This window comes from Asterias rubens, chromosome 14, assembly GCF_902459465.1.
Source record: "Asterias rubens chromosome 14, eAstRub1.3, whole genome shotgun sequence".
Classification (NCBI taxonomy): Eukaryota; Metazoa; Echinodermata; class Asteroidea; order Forcipulatida; family Asteriidae; genus Asterias; species Asterias rubens.
The window spans coordinates 12,022,701-12,044,640 of record NC_047075.1 but is presented as its reverse complement, the minus strand read 5'-3'; the positions used below and the strand labels follow the sequence as shown (position 1 = coordinate 12,044,640).

The 21,940-nt window shown below is 39.0% G+C and overlaps 3 protein-coding genes across 3 annotated transcripts; 1 reads left to right on the top strand and 2 right to left on the bottom strand.

The window, feature by feature from the left end:
• Window positions 1-401: 401 nt before the first annotated feature.
• Window positions 402-3,461, top strand: LOC117299148 (putative nuclease HARBI1). Its single transcript, XM_033782612.1, has 4 exons — window positions 402-545; window positions 1,409-1,688; window positions 2,497-3,087; window positions 3,274-3,461. The coding sequence occupies exons 1-4, from the start codon at window positions 402-404 to the stop codon at window positions 3,459-3,461; spliced, it is 1,203 nt and encodes a 400-aa protein (XP_033638503.1).
• A 3,813-nt stretch (window positions 3,462-7,274) lies between these two features.
• Window positions 7,275-17,992, bottom strand: LOC117299147. The gene is made up of 5 exons (XM_033782611.1): window positions 17,963-17,992; window positions 16,297-16,347; window positions 15,518-15,592; window positions 14,965-15,118; window positions 7,275-7,384 (listed from the first exon to the last, which is right to left on the bottom strand). The coding sequence occupies exons 1-5, from the start codon at window positions 17,990-17,992 to the stop codon at window positions 7,287-7,289; spliced, it is 408 nt and encodes a 135-aa protein (XP_033638502.1). The 3' UTR covers window positions 7,275-7,286.
• On the bottom strand, window positions 17,795-21,655 carry LOC117299146. The gene is made up of 5 exons (XM_033782610.1): window positions 21,557-21,655; window positions 21,292-21,403; window positions 20,225-20,471; window positions 19,824-20,100; window positions 17,795-19,379 (listed from the first exon to the last, which is right to left on the bottom strand). Exons 1-5 carry the CDS (start codon window positions 21,653-21,655, stop codon window positions 18,183-18,185), a joined length of 1,932 nt encoding a protein of 643 aa, XP_033638501.1. The 3' UTR covers window positions 17,795-18,182.
• Window positions 21,656-21,940: the final 285 nt, after the last annotated feature.

Below are 21,940 nucleotides of genomic sequence, written 5' to 3'. Positions count from 1 at the left end.
ATCATACACCAAAACATACAACAATGACTATCATCATCACAGAAATTAGAATCCGTTGGTCCGCCGGCCGTTAGAAACGGTTTGAAACTGGCTCTGAGTGACACATAGAGCGTTTTCGAATCGAAGGCTCAGGCTTGAGGCTTCAGGCTCCGGCTCAGTGAGGCTCAGGCTTCGTTGCATTAAACATGGCGGCCGAAAGTTTTCGAACACGGAGGCTTGAGCCGCAGATTCGGCCCTCGCTGATGACGTCCGTCTCAGCCACAACGTTTGTGTTACACTTCACTCACTTGTTTTGTATCGATTGTCTGCTACTGTTTACATTGTAGTCTTTCCAGCTATGTGTGTTGACATTACTCGAGTTGTATGTTTACGTTTGAATCAGCTGTTTCGGTGTCAACATTATGGTTCCCAGACAGTTCGTAAGAGCTTTATTGCAGGCGTTAGTAAACCTCATTATCATCGCAAATCGACAAATCGTGTCCAGACGACAACGTCAACGATACCTGCTGCAATATGCAACAAGGATTGGAGTTTACCACGATGAAGTGAGTAAAACAAAAGTAAAAATCCACTGGTAGTGGTATAGGTAGTGCCTAGTGGTACTGCCTTTGGAAAAGTTTCCGTATGGCGCCACCACTTTTTCATTCGAAATAAAATAATATAGTATCTAATTTACCTGATTGATATATCCCTTTTTGTAAAAATGAGTGAAAAAGTGGTGGCGCCATACGGAAAGTTATCCCTGCCTTTTTTGCACAGTAACAATGCTAGTTTTCTTCCTCCATGATTATAGCATGGAGGTAGACCTCCCTTGGCTTAACTAAAGGGTTAAATTCTAGGCCTACAAGTACAACAATATAATTATAAGTTATAACTGGTGAAACAAAACAAAATAAATTTCTCTTCTCAAGTAATTGCATTATTGATGAAAGCTCTATCACAATTAAACTTAAAATACAAATTACGAATCATCCCATCTAATTAATTATGGAAACTCGTATTCCACTTGTACTGTAGTGGCCCCGGCCTACTCCTTTTGATTGGCATTTTGGTATTTTTGCAAAGACGAGTGAACAGTTGGCCTCTAAAGTAATTTTTGATTCTCTATAAATTTCACTTGTTTGTGATACATGTGGTAATTAAATTATCACAGCAAAATTGAGAAAACTTGAGAGAAATCACATATGCAGCAGAATTTTACCTTGCCACCCTGCCAGTAAACAAGTGATGTGACCATCCCCATGCAATGTGAAACAGCCGCTGGTCCTCTATATGGTGAAAGATTGTTGGATCCCAGCTATAATTGGACTAACATAAAGTTTGGAACAGAGCTATTAATTAATTTTATGTCAGTTCAAGTTTGTAGAGTATGAGTTGACCAGATGCATTTTAACATTTCTTTGTGCAGGTTAATCGTGGCCCTTACTGTAGATTGGGCACAGATTTTCTTCTGACAACTCTGCGTGATGGAGATTTTGGGTTGCGTAAAGACTTCCGTGTCACAAGAAGGTCATTTGTGAGACTTCAGCACATTATACAGAAGGACAAGCATCATGGGTGGCAGGCAGAAGTGGAAATTTTGGCCTTTCTATTTTGGATAGCTTCTGGATGTTGCTACAGGGTAGTTATGCGAAGTTGCGGTATTCCTCTTGTAACTGTGTGTGATATAGTGCACCGACAATTGAATGGTAAGATTAAGGTACAGGTCCATTGTTGTATGATAAATTGGATAGACATTTTGATATCAGTAGATTGCATTCCTTCGGGAAAAAGAGTAAAGAAATGAAAGTTTCTGTGGCAGGATCAAATTATGAAGAACAATATTTGCTTTTACATGTATAAAAAAGAAGAACATACTTACCCTTTAAAGGAAAAGGGAAGATAGAAAATACCATGATCTTTCCACTTTTAAACTCAGATCAAAATGTAGGGAGCCCAAGTGCGCCCTCAGTGTTCAGGTCGTAAAAAGTTTACTTTTGGAGTTGTCAGAGAGCACATTATAATTTGTCTCAATTTGTCTCCATTTTGTGTGGAGCATGGCTCTTGCCATGCTCCTAATACTATTTATTCGGGAGGAATAGGGTCATAGAACTCTCTGTGAGTATTATTTTGACTTAAATTACGATTTCATATTGAGAAATACTGTGATTTATAGGGCTGTTCAATCGGTATACTATTTGTAAACTGGTGTGTGTAGCCAGCCTTGTGTTGCGCTGACCTTTTGCCCTTTGGCTGTACATAAAGTGACTGTGTGTATTTGTATTGTGTATTATTTTTTGCAGTCAATGTGCGGTGTTGCACTGCATGGATTAAAATCAGTACAGGAGATTACTTTGTACTTTACAGTCATCATGAAGAATTTGTTACTTTTATTGTATTGTATTATCTTTTGGTGAATCCTCGTCCTTTATTAATTAGAGGACCGGCCTCCTTCCCGTGTCTCTACAAAAATATTTCTAATTGTTACCTAATTATTCTGTACCATAAATTTTTCAGCTGTTCTGGAGAACTTAAAGAAGTTCATTCACCATCCTCAACCAGAAGAGTATCCTGTAATTGCACAAGGGTTTGCAAATTTATCTGGAACCAGGATCATCAGGAGTGCAATTGGAGCTGTGGACGGTGCGCATATCCGCATATTGCCACCTTCACAATTTAAACAGGATTACCACAACAGAAAAAATCAGTATTCCATTCAGTTGCAGGCAGTTTGTAACCATGAAGGAGTATTTACTGATATTTTTACTGGTTTTCCTGGATCAGTTCATGATGCTCGTGTATACAGAAACTCCCCTCTTTGCCGGGATGGGCTGTTTCCTCCACAAGATTATTATCTGCTTGGAGATTCTGCCTACCCGGGGTCAAGATCAATGTTGACCCCTTACAAGATGCCAGAGGATGCACTTCCCATTAATCGTCGATTTAACACACATCACAGCAAGGCGAGAAGTGTTGTTGAAAGGGCATTTGGACAACTAAAAGTGAGATGGAGAAGCATCTTCACTAAGGATGTGGAACTGCGCTCAAAATCAGTGCCTCAGGTGATCAGTGCCTGTTGTGCCATGCACAATCTCTGTCATGCCTCTGGTAAGTACATATTACATAATGTCATTTTCACATTGCTGACACATTTTGTCAAGTCACCAGAGTAACAAATTTCTCCACACAACCCTATTGAACCAAGACCTAAATCTTGGGTAAATGTTTCCCAGTTCAAATGCTCCCTCTGCTGGTTCCTAGTAACTTGTTGAATTTTGTAACTCATTTGCACAGGTGACATCTTGGATGTTGAAGATGATGATGTCGACTTTGATGATGCTGTTGGGGAAGGCATTGTCCGAGAAGAAGATGATGACGCAGATGGTATGGCAATGAGGGCAGAGATAGCGCAGATGATATCCGCTCCGGAACGATACCCTGACCATTTGGATGACCATATGTATTTTCAAATAAATGTATAAGTGATGCTCCAGCAGTGTCTTCAAATTTTAAGTTCATACCAGTACTAATTCTCTATTGCAATATCCCCTCTCAAATACTGTCAAACTCAAAGTAAAGGAAATAGAAATTTATTACCCCTAAATCACTTCTTTTTTGTCTGCTCATGGTGTTGATTGCTGGGGACGGGTGTGTGTGAGCGTGTCTACTCATTCAAACCGAGGACTTTAACAAAAGGGATCCAGGTGTTTTGACAGAGTGAGGACGTCCTTACTTCGCTTTTGTGTACAAAATCAATGGAGACCTTGCTAAAACGCTCCGAGTCCAAACCATGAGAGGACAAAATATACACCATAGACAAACGTGGGTGTGTGTGGGGGGGGGGGGGTGGTTGATGAAAATTAGAGTTGGCAAATTTGCATATAATGTATGGTAAATCAACTGTTGTTTTATTTAATAAAACAAATTTAATTTATTGACAACATCTACCTGATCGGTATTACACATGTGCATGTATATGCCCTAAGTTAAAGTTGCATCACCTGATTTTTGCTGAAAGACCAACAAAATTCTGAATTTTTTCTCCAAAATAATTTTGACAGATGATGCTGTGTTAAAATGAAAAAAAAATAAACAATTTTCTTGTGTGCCATGCACAGTGATAACATACATTCATGTTACTTGCAAAAGTATTTCTACATAATGTAGATGCTGGTATGTGAATTGATGTCAGGTTCTGACAATAATTCATTTTTAGTTTTTAATTAACTACCCCTAATTAGTGGGGTATTTTTTGTGTGCAGTAGGACATATCTCAAATGAAAGTTACAACTTTCCTTTCTCGAATGATAAAACCAGCTATTTAACAATTTAATCAAAATTTATGGGTTAAATCGGTCAAAATCAGGGGTGCGTTCCACTCGCGCAAACGACTCGCAACTGTTCGCGCAAACGTTTTTTTATCGTTTGAACGATTGGTGCGTATACGCGATGTCAATATGGCGGCGCCCTGAAATGAAGATGGCGCGCACCATACGTAGGTTTTTTTTTAACTTCGTTTTTGCTGCACTAGTCCTCTTTTTGACATCATTACATCAACTAATTAACTTTGTTATTCCAAATCTGCATTATCATCCACCAAAAATACAATGTAATTATGTTTGTGACAAAGAAATAATACCGTATGCTTGTCCGCCATTTTAAAAATCACTCGCCAACACCTCCGAAGTATGTTCGCCTAAAGTTGCCAACGTTCGCCAACGGTGGCGGCGAACAACTCGTTCCACTTGAAATTGTTGGCGAACGTGCGCAACTGTTGGCAACGTTTGCGCGAGTGGAACGCACCCCAGGTGATGCATCTTTAATAATTAACGCTCCTACTCTCAGCCCTTTTCTTGAACAAGTTGATGCACCACTTAACCCAAACTCTGTATAAACCCCCCAAAATCCATCAAACTACCACAGCATATGGTAACTCTACAATCAAACCTTGGACTAAGATAAGACAAACCTTGGACCAAGATAAGAATATCTTGTTCCATGCAGGAAACTCTGTCAAAACCAGAGAAAGGATTTTTGAAAATTTTGGGTGTGGTTTTGAATGGTCAATCAGGGGGAGGGTTGAAGTACAATAATAAGATAAAATGAAGAAAACAAATATACTGAATGTACATTATAAGATAATATTAAGAAAACAAGTTATATGTATATGTACATAATAAAATAAAATTAAGAAATTATACAAACAATTAATGTTTATGAGTGCAATGGTAAGAATGTTTGTTTTATATAACGCCAAAAATAGATCCTTTTCATTTGATATTTTACCAAAAATTACATTTCTTCAAACTTTTCTATCAGGCCCTTTGCAGTTGGCTAAATTTATCCAATTAAATTTTCCAATTATAACATTGAGGTAGAATGTTCCAACTGATTTCCAACCGAAGGGTTGCATCAACACCCCCAGCAATCAACACACCCCACCAGTGTCAGTTAACTCTGCATTAACCCTATACGTTACATTCCTGCGACGAATAGATTGAGAGCGAGGCTGCTGTGCAATAATGTACAAAAATGAATGGAACCAAAAATGCACGGTTTATAATAATAAATGTATTTACAAAGCGCTATATATATATTATTTTCTGAAATAAAGGTTATTGAAGTTATGAATTCTGAGACCCATTTATGTAGCACCTTATAAGGGTTTACAAGGTGCTGCGGCGCACTCAGTAGCCACTGCCAGAAACACCGGGGCAAACCCCTTCTCTAGTCTTAGTGATAAGTGTTACTGGGATCTTTTGCTTGCATTACACAACGCATGGGACCAACGGCTTTACGTCCCATCTGAAGGACGAAACAATAATGGTTAAGTGTCTTGCTTAAGGACACAAGTGTCACGACCGGGACTCGAACCCACACTCTACTGATCAGAAACACCAGAGCTTGAGTCCAGTGATCTTAACCTCTCGGCCACAACACGCCATATGACGAGTTGGCCAACACTGGCTGGTGTTGATTGCAACCCTTGTATTGGAACCGGGGTTGGAACTCAGTTGGAACATTCTACCTCCATGATAAGTCAACACAAAAATGGAAATAACCAGAACGTTCATCAAAAAGAACAAACAGCATGAACAGTGCACATGTATTTATACATGTATTTATTACTTTTCTTTCTCCAGTACATCTACCAGCCTATTGAATGCACTCAGCATTTGTTGTTGTTGATCTAGCAACTTTCCATCATTTGCAGCCATTCTGTCGAGGTTATCTTGGATGACGCTGCTCGATGGCTTTTGTCTTTTAGCCTATGGGCTGTTCCTTGGGCTTGGCGACATCTCTATTGGTGTGGCAATTGTACCTCCAGTACTTGAAATAAGTACTGGAGGCACATTCGAATGGCTGTCACCAAGGACCTGATCCATCTGATCAAAGAATTTCCACGGTGCTTGTTTTCCCGTCCCAGTTGGGGGATTCTTTATTTCCTGTCAAAATTATTAGAATAACAAGGAAATACTTAAGTTTCATTGCTCACTAGAAGTTGAAATTGTTACTATACAGCTTGGTGAATTTCATTTGATATCGATCTTTAAAAGAAACTAAATGTACTCAAAAGCATTGCTTTGATTTTAAAGACCAATCCAGCATTTATAGGGTATCTGGTTGTCTGTTAAGGATGAAGACACAATTATGTACCAGTGGTGTAGGTCTCAAGACCAGTTTTGCTGGTCTCAGGTCTCCCCTGGGTCCTCTCAGGCTTCAGGCCTCAGTCTCGCACAATCAGGTCTTGAGTCTAACACTACATGTATTATGTTTGGAAGAATGGTTGCCCATGTACAGTACTTACTTTGTACTTCCTGCATACGTTATTCCACTTCTTGCGGAGCTGTTCAGGGCGCAGAGAGATTCCCATCTCTTTACCAATCTCTCTGAAATCAAAATAGTTTAATTGGGTGCTTAAAATTAGACAACATAAACTGTTTTTTCTGACTTGCATTATATATCAAAAATAATCTTACGTACATCAGACGATTCTCATGTGAGAAAAGTGTGATGATCAGCAGGGTTTGCCCTTATTGTTTTCAGTGACTAGCCAGCAGGACAGTTAGCTTGTCATGTCACTAGTCCACCAGCTTGAACTAGCCAGCTGGACCACTTCAAGAACATTTTGACTGGTCCTCAGGTGATCACCTTTTTCAATTTGGGACAAGTTTTATTTATGAGATAATATAGCTAAAATTTCAGTGTAAGGGGCAAACACTAATAAATTGTTCAAATTACCTGATGCATGTTCATCATTGCAATTTGTACTAAATCTGTAATAATGTCAGCTTTTTTGGTAAAACTTACGTGTACAGAGTCCGATGAGCCTTTTTTCCATCAGAGAACTTTTTGGCCCTGTCTGATCGCAAAGTGATAAAGTTTTTTGTCAGATCGTCTGTCCCTGAAACACATGCACAAAGAAAGAATTAAATAATAATGCAGGAATTACCTGTGATAGCAGGAGGGGTTTTGGAAATCAACACACCCCCCCCCCCCCTCTGCCTGACACACTCAATATTTATATCAACTATAGTAATAATAAACAAAGTTACAGCCCCCCCCCCCCCCCCCCACCAAACAATTTCTGGTTCCTCCAATGAATAATCATACCTAGCTTAGGCTACAGATATACTTTTGTGCTCAAGTTTGTAGACTGTATCTTTTCCCTCAAAATGTCTGTAAATATTGTTTTGAAACAGGTATCTTAATATCATATTTTTATTTCCCCCTTCTTTTAAGTGTGAATTTTTATACTAATATTTAATAAGGCATGTTTATGCTTACTGCCTGTGTGCTCAATAATATTTAACATTGTTGTAGGCCCCCTCCTGGTATATAGGCCTATATTTAATTTTAGAGAAAAAGTGACGACTGACGGTTTAATAAATTTCGACTGCATTCCATCCACAAGACAAAGGGATAACTAAAAGCAACAAAATGTTATTTTCAGAAAGCCTTCATACATTGTAATTAATTTAAGGCCATAATGATAATTTAAGTCCATATAATCTCCCCCTCTGGCTAAGTTCAGTATGCAGTACCAGTACTAGTAGGGGCCAGACATCGAATCTGACTGCCATTTTTCACTCATTATTTATTTTATTAAGACCAAAATCATAAATAAGCATTTAGATTGTCCACCAAGTTTGAACGTTCAGTATTTTTTAATCCACATGCAGGACCCAACGAGCATATATTCATCAACAGAAAGGGCAAGTACAGCATCAATGTGCAACTGATTTGCAATGCACAGTTCCAAATCACCAACGTATTTGCACGCTGGCCCGGAAGCACGCACGACAGCCGCATCTTGCAGGTAAGTCTCATCGGTCAAATGTTTGAAAACCATGATCTCCAGGGCATTCTATTGGGCGATTCAGGGTATGCACAGAGACCATGGTTGATGACACCTGTTGCCCATCCCAACAACCACCAAGAAAGAGCATACAACAGGTACTGAAAAAACAAAGCCAGCTACAACTTTAAAGTTTGATTTATTGATGCATTCTCAAGAAAATATTTTAAGTTGGGTGTGAACCAAAAATCAATTTTTAAACAATTTTTATTCACTATACCCAAATAAATAAATAATTTATTTTAACAATTATTGCATTTGACAGTAACAAAGCATGGAATAAATAGACAGCAAAGATCAAGATTGTCATGCTGGTGAACTATGATAATATTAGTCCAGCTGCTAAGGCCCATATGTGGACAAATTGTGCACTTTGTGGTAAAAGCATGAAACTTCCTGCAGTTGTTATATACACCCTAAAGATCATTTTAAGACTTGGACCCATCTTGGATCTCACCCATTTTAGGGGTGGGGCTACGTTTTAAGAAAGTGGGGGTAACAAATTTAATATGTCAGTTTTGACTATTTGAAAAACAATTCTGCTAATTTTTTTAGACTAAAATACATGATAACAGTTCAATAATTATTTGAAAATTAATAACTGTCTTGAATTCTGCCCATTTTGTGGGCGGAGTCGTATTTTTAAGAAAGAAGGGGGTAAAAAATGTAATAATGTTAATTGTGACTAAATTTGCTTTTCTCTGCTCATTTTTTTTTAGACTAACATACATAATAACAGTTTAACAATTATTTAAAAACTAATAACTGTCTTGAATTCTGCCCCTTAGTGGGCGGAGTCGTATTTTTAAGAAAGTGGGGGGTAAAAAATGTAATATGTTAATTTTGACTAAATTTGCTTTTCTCTGCTCATTCTTTTAGCTTCTAGACTAAAACACATAATAACAGTAAAATAATTATTTAAAAATTAATAACTGTCTTTATTCCTGCCCCTTTTGTGGGGGCAGTCACATTTTGTTAAAGTGGGGATAAAATAAAACATGCTATTCTAGCCCCTTGATTGTTGTACTGATACATGCAAAACCGTGTAAATACATGTATAGACATTTTATTACAATATTTCTACATTTTCAGTATGCACTACATAGTTGTTTGCAGTAACAGCGTTTACAATTTACTCACAGCACTTCTTCGCTCCCTCTTGAGAGTAAACGATTGGTTGGGCGCTAAACAAATCGAACCAGCAGTGATGCCTTAATGTTGAGTATTCTTATACAGTTTTTGCCTCTCCAAATTCCCACAAGAGCTCATTCGAACTGATGATGTGGCCCGACTCTACCCATCAGCCCCCAAAATGCTATACAGATACCTCAACCAGCAACACCCAAGCATCAAGTTCACCGTGTTCACCATGGGACAAGGGCAGTCTGGCAATAGCTGTCTATGCCTGATCCCCACCACAAAGAAACAAGACAACACCCTCCACCACAGTTTCCAATGAAAAATAACCAACATTGACCGTTGTACACCAGTTCTTCTTTCATTACCCTAGCATCTAAACACACCCTCTTGTTCAAGGTTCCTAAAACTTGTGTCTATGGTGTTCAGTATATAGGACAGGATAGCCTTTGTTGGAGTTGTGGGTTTGCCAGTCTGAGTGATTCAATGCCGCCGTTCTGCTTTCTTTTGTCATGTCGCTCGCCTGGCTGACAACACCCCAGCTAAAAACGCTCTTTGCATCGCCAGCAACTCCAGGGGAGGCCTAGCACCAGCTCCTGGCTGGAAAATATACAGAGGCCGTCCAAGATCATCTTGGGGTAAACAACTGCCTGGCCTAGTGAAATCGACCACAAAGCTCTATAGGACGTGGACACAGGAGATCGGTGCGACTGACCTTTGCTGTCTCTGCAGTTGATTAATTGAGTCAGAGTGAAGAGAATTGGCTAGTTGGAGTGACGAGTTTAATAGTGCGGAACCGGTTCAGGAGGTACATTTTGCCATCCCCGGGAACTGGATGGTGCGATCCTTTTTCATCAGGAACTTGTGCCGTCTGGACCTTGCCACTGCGTGCGCCGCTCTTCTGCTTTAGCTTTAGAGAACCATCACTGATATGGCACACTCTCTTTGGATCATCTGAATAGGGAAATTTGCCTTACTCAGGACTGGTAGCCAATCAGTCTTTGTGCAGCTAACAGCACCAGCGATGGTCCTCATGGTGCTGTTCAATTGAATGTCGAGTAGGCTTGAGAGTTTCTCCAAACTGGATCACAATACTCAGCCCCCAGTGGCAGATAGCTATAGCACCGATGAGCGAAGTGTTTCGGCATTTGCTACCAAGAATTTACCAGTGAGATTGTGGATCATATTGTTTCTGGTCCCAATTTTGACAGTCACCTTCTGCAGAGGAGTTTTAAAGGCAATTGTAGGATAGGGTCACCGCAATGGTATGGACAGCTACAGTTTCAACTAGATTAACACCACCAAGCCGCCCCAAACTTAACTATATGTTTCCCATACCCAAGGTCAACCACATACCACTACTCAATTTCTTCCGTGTATGTTCCATCAAGCAGGCATAAGGCCAATATACCCTCCGCTCACAAGAAACTTCATCATAAAACGAGGGATTCTTTAACCGACCACCGAATTGACTATAGTGCTGCAGAGCTCATCACTCTCATTCAGCCTTTTATCTTTGTAATCGTGAAGCCAAATGCCAACTGAACGTCTCCTGGTCTGGGGCTCTTCTTGAAAACTGTGACCATACAGTGTATCTAGGTGTCACCCTAGACCGCTGCCTCTCCTTTAAGACCCATGTTGCGAAGACCAAAGCCAAAGTCTGTGCAAGAAACAACATTGTCAGCAAACTTACTGGAACAAGATGGAGTGCCAGCCCAGACACTCTTCGATCAACAGCCTTAGCCCTTTGTTTTTCATCTGCAGAGTATGCGTGCCCAGTCTGGGAGAGATCTACCCACGCTAAGAAGATTGATCCAGCCATCAATGCTACATGCCGACTCATCACTGGATGCCGCAGACCAACACCAACTGATAGCCTGTACAAACTTTCTGGTATAGCCAGACGACGAGCGAAACCCTCCATTCAGCCACACACCTGCTAAGAATAGACTCGGTCCAGGAAAAGCTTCCTCAACAAAGTCAAACCAAGTGCAGAAGCCGGGGCTCTTCGAACTGCCATGTGACATGAGAGACTTGGTAAACTTCCACCTAGAACATCCATGGACATACGTGCTTCGGAAGAACTCCCCCCTGATGCTGACTCAGGTTGGGCTGAATAGAAGTCTCTCAACAGACTTGGAACATCAACTGGCCGGTGCAACGTGTCTCTCAAGAAGTGGGGATATCTAGACTCTGAAGACGTTACCTGCATATGTAAGACAGAGCCACAAACTATGGAGCAGGAATACAGAACAGAGGACCTTGCAGAGTACAACGATCTTGCTAGGAACTGTGTCCAGTTCTGGCTGAAACACAATATATAGTGTGTGTGGACACGATAAGAAGAACAAGAAGCCTTGGCACCGCGAATGCATTAGAGGACATTGCAGTTACCAGCACGACACCCTTCTTCAAAACATTAGCCTCCAGCTAAGTGACATTTGGCTCCTACTCTTCCTGACCAATGGATATCGACCCTCTATCCACAGCACGTTTCCTAAACCCCTATTAACTTGGGTCGTACTGGTAGATTTCATTGGCCTCTTAAATGGCCTCATCAAATACCAACTCACCACTTTTCCTTTTCCCCGTACATGTTACCTAGTTCAGTATTCCGACATGTATGCTACAGCTCAGTGATCATTCCAACACATCCCAACCGAATAACTACACTGTATGAGTGGATTCTTCGCCATATGTTTAACTGCAAACCTGTCTCAAAATTGCAAAAAAAAACCTGCTAATATAAATGTTTCTTATTGTTCTGGCCTGCATGGCATGGTGCCAGATCACACTGTGCGGGTATAATGGCGTGATTTGAGAGCTTGAGTTTGCCATAGCCATAGTATACATAACCGACGATTTTACAGTACATGTATGTCTGATGTCATTACTATGACAGAGTATCAGATTTTGCCGGCCCAGGACATACTTTTATTCCTGTATTGTTGATGAGATTTTTGGCTGCTTGTGCATTCTTGGCTGTATTACACATGTGTAATTTAGCGAACCCTCGTTTACTACTCTGGCCCCGCCCACAAAAGAGGGGATAAATAAAGAAACTATTTAAACTCATGGAAAAAATGTATTCTTTTATAGTATTTCTATTCGAATAACATAAATCAGCTTAAAAAAACAATTAAAAAAACAGTAATAGTTCACTAAAGATAACACTTTGTTTTAAAAACGCCCACTTTTAGAAATATTGAAACTCATATTGAAATATTGAAACTGGGCATTGTTTTTTACTCATTTATGTTTTAACTTATAATTATGATTTTCAAGTTTATATTTCTGGTCAAAAGAACAACAAAAAATTTATTCTAAGTATGATTTTGCCCAATATTAATATCAAAGACCCCCCTTTTTATGCAAATGAGGCTCCGCCCCCAAATAGGAGAGACCCAAGATGGGTCCAAGTCTAAAATTGATTATTAGCCCAATACCAACCATCATAGCAAATTTCATGCTTTTACCACAAAGTGCACAATTGTTCACCTTAGCAGCTGCACTATATCAACTTACAACTTTATCAGAAACAGACAACAATTAACACCTTCTAAATCATTTGTGTGTTCTTTGGAAGGGCACATGCCCACACTAGAGTGCTGATTGAACAAGTTAATGGGCAACTGAAAAATAAATTTCGGTGCCTGCTTGGTCAAGGGATGCAGATCGTGCCAAGAAAAGCCTGCAACATCATAACTGCCTGTTGTGTGCTATTCAACATCAGCAAGGATCTGAGGGAGCCTCACCTTGATCCAGAAAATGACCAGCAAGATGGGGAAAACGACAACTTGGAGGAAGATGAAATTGTTGCACAGATTAATGGGAACCACGCCAGGGCAGAACTGATTCATAATTTCTTTGGTTAGAGGGGAAGATTAAGTTAAGTTTATATGTTAGGTTAAGACTGCACCATGTAAAATTAAAGGGACACACTACCTTTGAATTTAGCTATAAAAAGAATATAGTTGAATTACAAGGATTCACACAAGTATTCTTTTGAAAGTTTGTGGCTTTTGTTTAATTTTGTAACAAAACAAGCTATGCCAGGTGTCCCTTCAATTTCAGTGCAAGGTGTCACGAAGTTATTGCGGAACAAACTTTCAAGTAGATTTTGACACTAACCCTATATTATTATCAGACAGCAATTATTTTGGGGTGTTCGTTTTCACCACTAACATTTTCGTTTATTTTATTTTGTTCAACAACCAGTTGGTAACAAACATTTTAACATTTTAAACAACTTGTGGAACATAAACCTTTGTCAACTTTTTTTTCAACTTAACAGCTTTGTAAAACCTTATAATTAGAAATTGATTATTACAAATACACAAATTTCAAGTTTGCTTTAAGGATTTTGGTACTTTTTGTAACACAAAACACAATGTCCACAAATTTACATTAAACTTATACCATTTGAAGATAATGATAGTCTTGGAATTACGTTTTTACATGCTAAAATAATTTTCGTCTCATGATCACAGAGATGAAAATTAGTTTCATGACATTGTTTTAATCATTGCTTAAAAACTACATGCCTCGCCAAGTAATATATTCAGGGAAGCTTTCTACTATCATTATCTTCAAACTGTGTAAGTTTAATGTAAATCTGTGGACATAGTGTTTTGTGACCTACAAAAAGTACACAGACCCTTTAACATGTTTGATGTCTTTGTGTCAAGGGTGTTTTTTCTTTCATTATTATCTTGCAACTTTGACAACCAATTGAGCCCAAATTTTCACAGGTTTGTTATGTTATGCATTTGTTTAGATACACTAAGTGGGAAGACTGGTCGTTGACAATTACAAATAGTGCCCAGTGTCTTTAAAAGGGTCTATTTTGATTGAAAAGTGAAAAAAGGGTCATCAAAGCTGATGGAATCCACACACTTTGACACATTGATAAACCATTCTTGAGTTATAAGTAAAAAGTCAAGTTAAAACTTTTGTCTCTACAAAGTCAGTGTAAGTAATTTATAAGTTTACTGAGCCATTGTATTGCTTAAATTTATAATCAGAAGAGTTAAAATGAAAATAAATAAAAAATATGTAAATATTTACACAATTTTTTCCTTACATTTTGAGATAATTAACTGATTGATTGACAAGAAAATACCTATCACAACAAAACAGGATTGTTAAAGGTAAATTACGAGTGAAATGAACTGAAAAGGGCTGAGGTTGTTAATGCTTGAAGGCAGGTCAAAATGCCTCTCTGAACCTCCACATTTTCCCTCAAAAGGTCTACCTTTATGTTTTCGATCCTCAGGAGCTCTTCTTCTGCTTCCATGTGTCTAAGGCTCGCTGCCCCTGAATTATTATCCCCCCCCCATCTCATCTTTTATTGCTTTGTCCACAATGAATATGCATATCAGCCACAGCAAAAGGATTTGTACAATTTTTATTTATTTTAACAATGTCTTGTTTTGTAAAGAGAATATAAAATACATACAAACAATGATAGTGTTAAGGTTTGGGCTTACCGGTGACACTTTTCTTAAGCTGATATTTATGGGCTTGGACCTTCAGCTCATTCCATTTCTTTCGAATAGCATCCCACTTTCTGATCTGTGGCCCTCCTGCTGCTCTTATCACCTCCACGGCCTCTAGCCAACATGTTTGCTTTCTCACTTCAACCTTTATAATAAAATTAAAAAAACTAAACATAAATTTAGTTTTATTAATGCAAACGCTGTTGAGATCGCTAGAAAGTACATTGACAGAATGAAACATGTTTGCGCAATCTGCAGATAGATTGACCTTCACAAAAGCCTGTGACAATACTGTTCTTCTAATCCTGACATGCTGATCACTGGATTACCATGAAGGACCTTCTTGAGTGAGCTAGAAAGCCATCAGAGTCTTCTATAAACTTGGTTTTATGTAAGAGTTTGCAGTCTGCAGTTTCTGACAAATCCCTTTTACGTAGAATTATCAATACACATTCAACATCTATTTTAAAAAGAAAATGTAAAATAAAAACACACACTCAAGTCAGACACTGACATCCACATAATTACTTATTTTCATATTTACCCGATTCGAGCAGTGTCCAGCTTTGCCGAACAGCGTCTTTCTATTTGCCTTGCAAAACTCCGCCAACGCTTGTTTCTCAGTGCGAGTGAAGTTTTTATTTCTTGTTTTTTTTTTCCTACAGTCAAATGAAATATGAAATATTTATATACAAGAAAAGCCAATTGTACAAATATATTGTTTGTTTTTATAAAGTTATTATCAGTTATAACACGCGGAATACGGAATAATAGCCGGAATACGGCGTCCCATAACCAACGAGGCTGCTCGTTGGATATGGGATGCAGACACGCTATGGTATAAGTTATCACACAGCGCTCGTGGAATACGAAAAAATGTAGCCCTTCTGCGTCCCATATCCAACCCGCTATATTTTTTCGTATTCCAAGAGCGCGCGTGTTATAACAAATTTTTTATCTTCCAGTTTCACATACGTCAACGCGCAAAGTTTCAAATTTCAGAACGTTATTTCGCGACGAACAGCATGCATGCGCACAAAGTTTAGAATGTCATTTTTGCACTGTCGGATACGGAGCGTAACGCATTGACACTCACAATATGCAGTGTGCAATACACAAAATGGAAGTAGGTTATAGGTTTTTATACCACCCTCAAGTTCGAGCATATGATTTGTGGATTAGCGCGTACTGGAAGATAAGTATTGTTATCAAATGTGTAATATTATGGCAAAGTATGACAATTGTCATACTGGAACAAAAATATGTTTGTCCTAGACAGATTACAATTTGTAAGATGGTTGTGAGATCAAAATTAAAACTCACCTTTGGCATTGTTTCAAGCTTTGTCTCTAACTTTGTCTTGCTGTAAAGCTCCTGGAAATAAATTAAATTGATCAGTTACAGTAAGTATTTTAATATCGAAAACATTTTGAAGATGTACCCACAGTAAAACAAGTCCTTAACAAGACTTAGACGATAGTACAATTACTTTCTTGTTAGCCTATGTGAAAAAAGAAAAAAAAAAAATCATGACCAACCATTCCAAAGACAAAAACAAACAGACAATATACCAGCAAATAAATTATGAGTCAAAATCGGTATCAATTAGTGTAGAATTGGAGAAACATATCAACTTGCATTTAGGATAGGCCTAAAAAAAAAACTATAAAAAAATCGTCCAAATACCTTTACTTTTGAATCTATATTAATACTATATTTATTTTGCCGAAAAAACACAATAATCTCCCTTTTTTAGCAGTATAATAGTACATGGAGGTAGCTATTTCTACCTCCATGAAGTACAAAGTGTATTACCTCCACTCCATGATTTTACCTAGTATAGTAAATACTAAAAAATAGTAAACAACTAAAAGTCTAAACAACTAAAAACTCATAATTATTAAGAGCCTGTCCACGAGAGGACCATGCAGACAGTGATAAGGTGGGGGTCAACGGATTTGGCTGAAATTTTGGTGGTAGGTGGGTCATAGGTAGCCTTGAGGCTGTGCACAATATTTGGCCAATCCGACCTCCCTAGAAGAAAAAATAGCAAAAAATGTGTTTTTTAGTGGGAAAATTGCGTTTTTGATGACTTTTGACTACAAAAGTTTAAACGCTTGCTGCTGAAAGGTGGAATACAGTAGAGCAATGAAATTTGCAGGGTCTTTAGTTAGTATCCTGACCTAAACCAAGAACTCAAAATTTTGAAAAACCAAGACTCTTAAGAGGCAACAGTACTTCTTCATTTAAGGGTACCCCCAAATTTGCGTCACATCTTTGAGTCGCTGTAGAGTCATTAGTGCAGGTCTGTGAGCAATGACATTTGGGTGAAAGAGAGGTCTTATTATGGCCCTTAGGTAGCATCAATAAAATATTTGCCAGCAGTTTTTTTTTTGAAATGGCAGGTGCCTGTTTTTGCCTTATAATGGCGGTTTAGCATTGCATCGTTCAAAACTGGTACCTGTTGTGGTTTGTTTTCAACGGTAGTCTCGATGCATTGGACATGAAGCAAACCTCTCATCACCCTACATGAAACAATTATGTTGGTCCTTGAATCCTTAATTAAGTGTTTTTGGTAAACATGACCAATTTCCTCAGGATTCAGACACTGACCTTATATTTAAATGTTTTGTTTAGTTTGTCATACTCAAATCCTGATTCATATTTTAATTATATCCCCCTTCCTCCAAGCCTTTCACCCTTTCTGATTTGTATGATCACATGAGTAGCTATCAGTGCAAGTTATTTGGTCCTTGTCAGGCATTTGCAGTACTGCAAAGCCAAGATCCTCTTCAGAATAAGGTAATTAGAAAACATTAGATAACAAAATAAACACACCAGGACTTTATTATAGTTTAGATAATAACACAATAAGTGTCAATGGTTTTATTTATTGACATAATGAGTGGAATATGTTCAATATGTTTTAGTTTTTACCTTCACACAAGATAGAGTGGTACAAGTATTACACCATAGATAATACTCAAACGGCATCACAGTTGAAAGCAGTACTGGCCATTATGGATTTTTGGGGTGTGAAAATCAGCCCTGATGGTAACGAGACAATTGGAAAGCTAATTGGCTAGGTGTAGTTTGGGAACATCAACATTTTGAGATTAACAAAAATAAAAAATGGATGAGTAGTACTGACTGTTTAATCAAAAACGAACACTTGATAAGCGTCCGATGGCATCATGCATTTAAATGCCTCAAAGCTCACACTGGTTCTGTACAGCATCCACGAGAACCTGCCTTTCTACCAATTCTACAGCATTATTTTGCACATCAGTCCAGCTCTTTGATGGCAGTGTCCCAGATTTGTGTAGGAGAGCAAGACGTGAAAAATAGCTGGCTATCTGTTGGGTAGTCAACCAGTCATCTCTGTGAAAGTGACTTTTCAATCGCCGGGACACAGTTTCTGGGTTTTCCTTTTTTCCTGTATTGGCGCCAATCATGAACTGAGCTAGCAAAAAATCCTTCACTTGCTGTGAAAACCTCTTCCTTGCCTTGGAAATCTTGCGAGCCCAGCCAGAAAGGATTGCCTGGGACATAGAGGCCGAAGCTGCTCCCGAACCGACAGTCTCAACACCTTTACTGGAACAAGAAGGGCCAGCTTGCATCTCGCCAATCTTTTCAGCCCACTGACGTGCAATCTTGTCAAGACGAGATTCCTTAAGGGGACGAAACATATGCCGTCCAGCTGCCAAATGATGTGTTAGGAGCTCATCGGTGGGGAAAGTTTTGACACAGTTTGATTCTGTACAGGAGAACTGAACATCATCCCTTTGTTGACGAATTGCTCCCGTCAAGACTTTGGGCTCAGTATAATGTCCAACTGTGTAAGTGGTGATCAGTGGTCCAGGTGGTTGCTTGATCAATTTAGCGTAGGGATGGAATTGGTTGCCAATGCTGTAAGCGAGCCAGGAGCGCACACCACCTTCCTCAAAGGAGAAATTGGTAAAGTTGGTGACACCTGGCCATTTCAGAGTTTCATCAGAAGAGGGCATGTCTCCAATCTTCAGAACAGATGCATAGCATCCTCTCACACCATTGTATGACTCTAAGGCAGTGTGCATGTCTTCAGCAGTGAGTACGTCGTTGCCTTCATTGACGTACCGCTCGATATGGGCCTTCATCGGTGCTATCTTACGATCACATATGTCTTTACCGGCCTGTACCTCAGAGAAATCATACCTTGAAATGATGACGTCCACTTTTTTAGCAAGATCTGCCATAGACAGGATAAGAGGTGCACAGTGGTAACATCCTGCATTATCAGACCTAAGAGAGACTTCGGTGATGTTTGGACGCCTTCGTTTCAGCTCAAGCAACGAGGCTTCTAGTACTAACAGTACGCTCCACCAATTCTGGACACATGGCTGGATTAGATGGACGAAGCACAAAATCTGAAGATAACAAGAAAGACATGAATGTTATTTTAATGATGTAAGATTTGCATCAAGATAAAGTATTTCTAATTTTTGTTGTATACCGATGTGTGAAAGAAAAATGCAGTCAAGTCGGTGGTTTTTGAACAATATGAGTCCCATGTGACACGCATGTGTTGTTGCTTTTTTCTTTTTCTTTTTCATCTCATAAAAAACACCAAGTATATGTGTTGCTTACCACACATCTGTGTAAGTAACAAGTATCATTCCCTTCAAGTGATGAACCAAGGATAACACATGGTTATACAAGTTATTATTCACAATTCATCATGAGTGCTTCTTTCGCACAGGTCTTTGTGTATTTTATTTGTTAAATCTGCTGAGTCATTAAACAAATAAAATAAAAATGTGAATGACAAATTATGGCTTTTTAGTGATTTGTATCATGATCAAACTTTTTACCTCAAATTCACTGCCAGATTTCATCACAGCAACCGTCACATGCCAGGATATCCCTTTCTTGCCAAACCAATCTTGTTGAGCTTCTCTAAATCGTCTCGGCAAATACTTCATTGCCCAATCCATAGTCAAAAGTGCTTGGGAAGAGGTAAGGTTCGAAAGAATATCCTCTTTGCACTTTTCCTGAGCCATTGTACGCACAAGATGATTTTTTAGACCAATGATACGGTCCTTGGCGGACTCAAAATCATATGCTACTTCGTCCTTCTGTGATGGGTACCTAGAATAAAACATAGATCCTCACAATAAAATTAATGTCATGAATATGAACCATTGTGCACACAAATTGTACTCTCTAAGAATTGATGTCGGAGAGGTTCCATAACCCATCCTAAGAAACTTACTTGTACTTTGTGTCGACACTTGATATGGAGAACTCAACTTCATTTAGCAGAAGACGTAGGTCGTCACATATCTCACAGTGGACGTCATGAAGATGGTTGCAAGAATCTTTAGGACTCGGTGCATAAGTCCAACAGTGATCAGGACAGGAATTGTTTTCCTGAACATGGAGTTTGAAGTCCGATTTCAGGTATTGGCGAACTGTTCGGAACCTAGTTTTGTGCTCATCTACCCACAAAGCTGAAAAGCCTGCAACAATCAAAAGCAAAGGTGAACAGTTACAATTGTTAAACCACGGTAACAGATTGTGAATTTTCATTGGTCAAGAACAAATCACGTGATGTGATACAAAGACGCATGTAACATGGAATAGTGCAGAAATCCACATGTTCGTCATGAGTTGGATGTGCGTAACGCGCATCGCGTAAAAATGAAAATACACGCATATTGTGTACTGCGTTATCCATAAAAAAGCATTGCTTAGCGTCTATATTTATTTATAAGGATGTGCACTACGCATCTAGCAACGACGTGTTTAACATCGCTCATAATCGGAGGGTAACATGAGTTTTGTATCCCGGGTGTACATCACCTGGATCATTCCCACCGTTGGTCGTTTTAAGCACCCTGTACAATGTAAGAAATAGGCCCGGGTTTGAGCAGAGCAAGGGTATGAGGTTGAAATTACGCTGGTACTAGGTAAATTGATCTACATTCTTCTGCAATGTGCCGTTCGGAACAATGAAGCTACAAGTTCTGTAAAAGGCAACACAATTTTTCAATTTTGTTTAGGTTATCGTCTCTGCTCATTCATTGCACGTTACATCGTTTATACTCTAAAAAGTAACAATGTAATGTTTGTCCCCCCCCCCCTCGGAGGCAAATGGCACCCAAGGCTTTGCCCCTCGGGTGTACAAAACACCATGGATCCCTTTACAGCTTGCAACAATTGTAAATTGGTTTACTCTAGATCCTGTCTGTGTGGTTCTTTCCATAGATCTTGACTCATTGGAGACTATTGATAAACTGGTAAAAAATGCAGCTCTAAATTAGTAGTTTGAAAACTTACCACATTCACCAAGCAATCCCATCAATCCATCCATAGCATCAAACCCTTCCGAGCCCTCGGCAGCAATGTTATCCAGACCAGAGAGAGATTTCTTCTTGGCAGCAGCACACACCTGTGAAAGAATTAAACTGCACTTTTACAATGTGCAACTCATTGACCATATCGATGCTGTACATAATCGATCCATACTATAAACAAAAGAATTAACCAAAAATTGATGCAACTGGCAAGATTGAATAACACATAATTCTCACCTGAGTGATACTGAACAGTGAGCTACGACCAAGTGGAGTGATTCCAATCTCTTGACAGTAAACTTGATATAAATCAACAAGACGAGACACGACGACGGTTCGAACAACATTTTGGATTTCAATCTTTTCTCCATGACTGAGCTTCAGTCTCCTGGTCCCAAATGCAACATCTTGAACAAACTCTGGGCGTGAGATGAATTGAATAAAGTGATCAACCTTGCTCTTCTGTAGTCTTGATCTTGTTATTGGCTCCAACTCTACTGGTTGCCCTCCACCACTTTCCTTAGCATGCTTTCTTGCTGCATCTATCCTGTAGATGGTGAGCCCCGGAATCAGTTGCTGTAACAATGGAACAAAAAACATCAAGTTTCAAGAAAAATACAATCAATCACAAA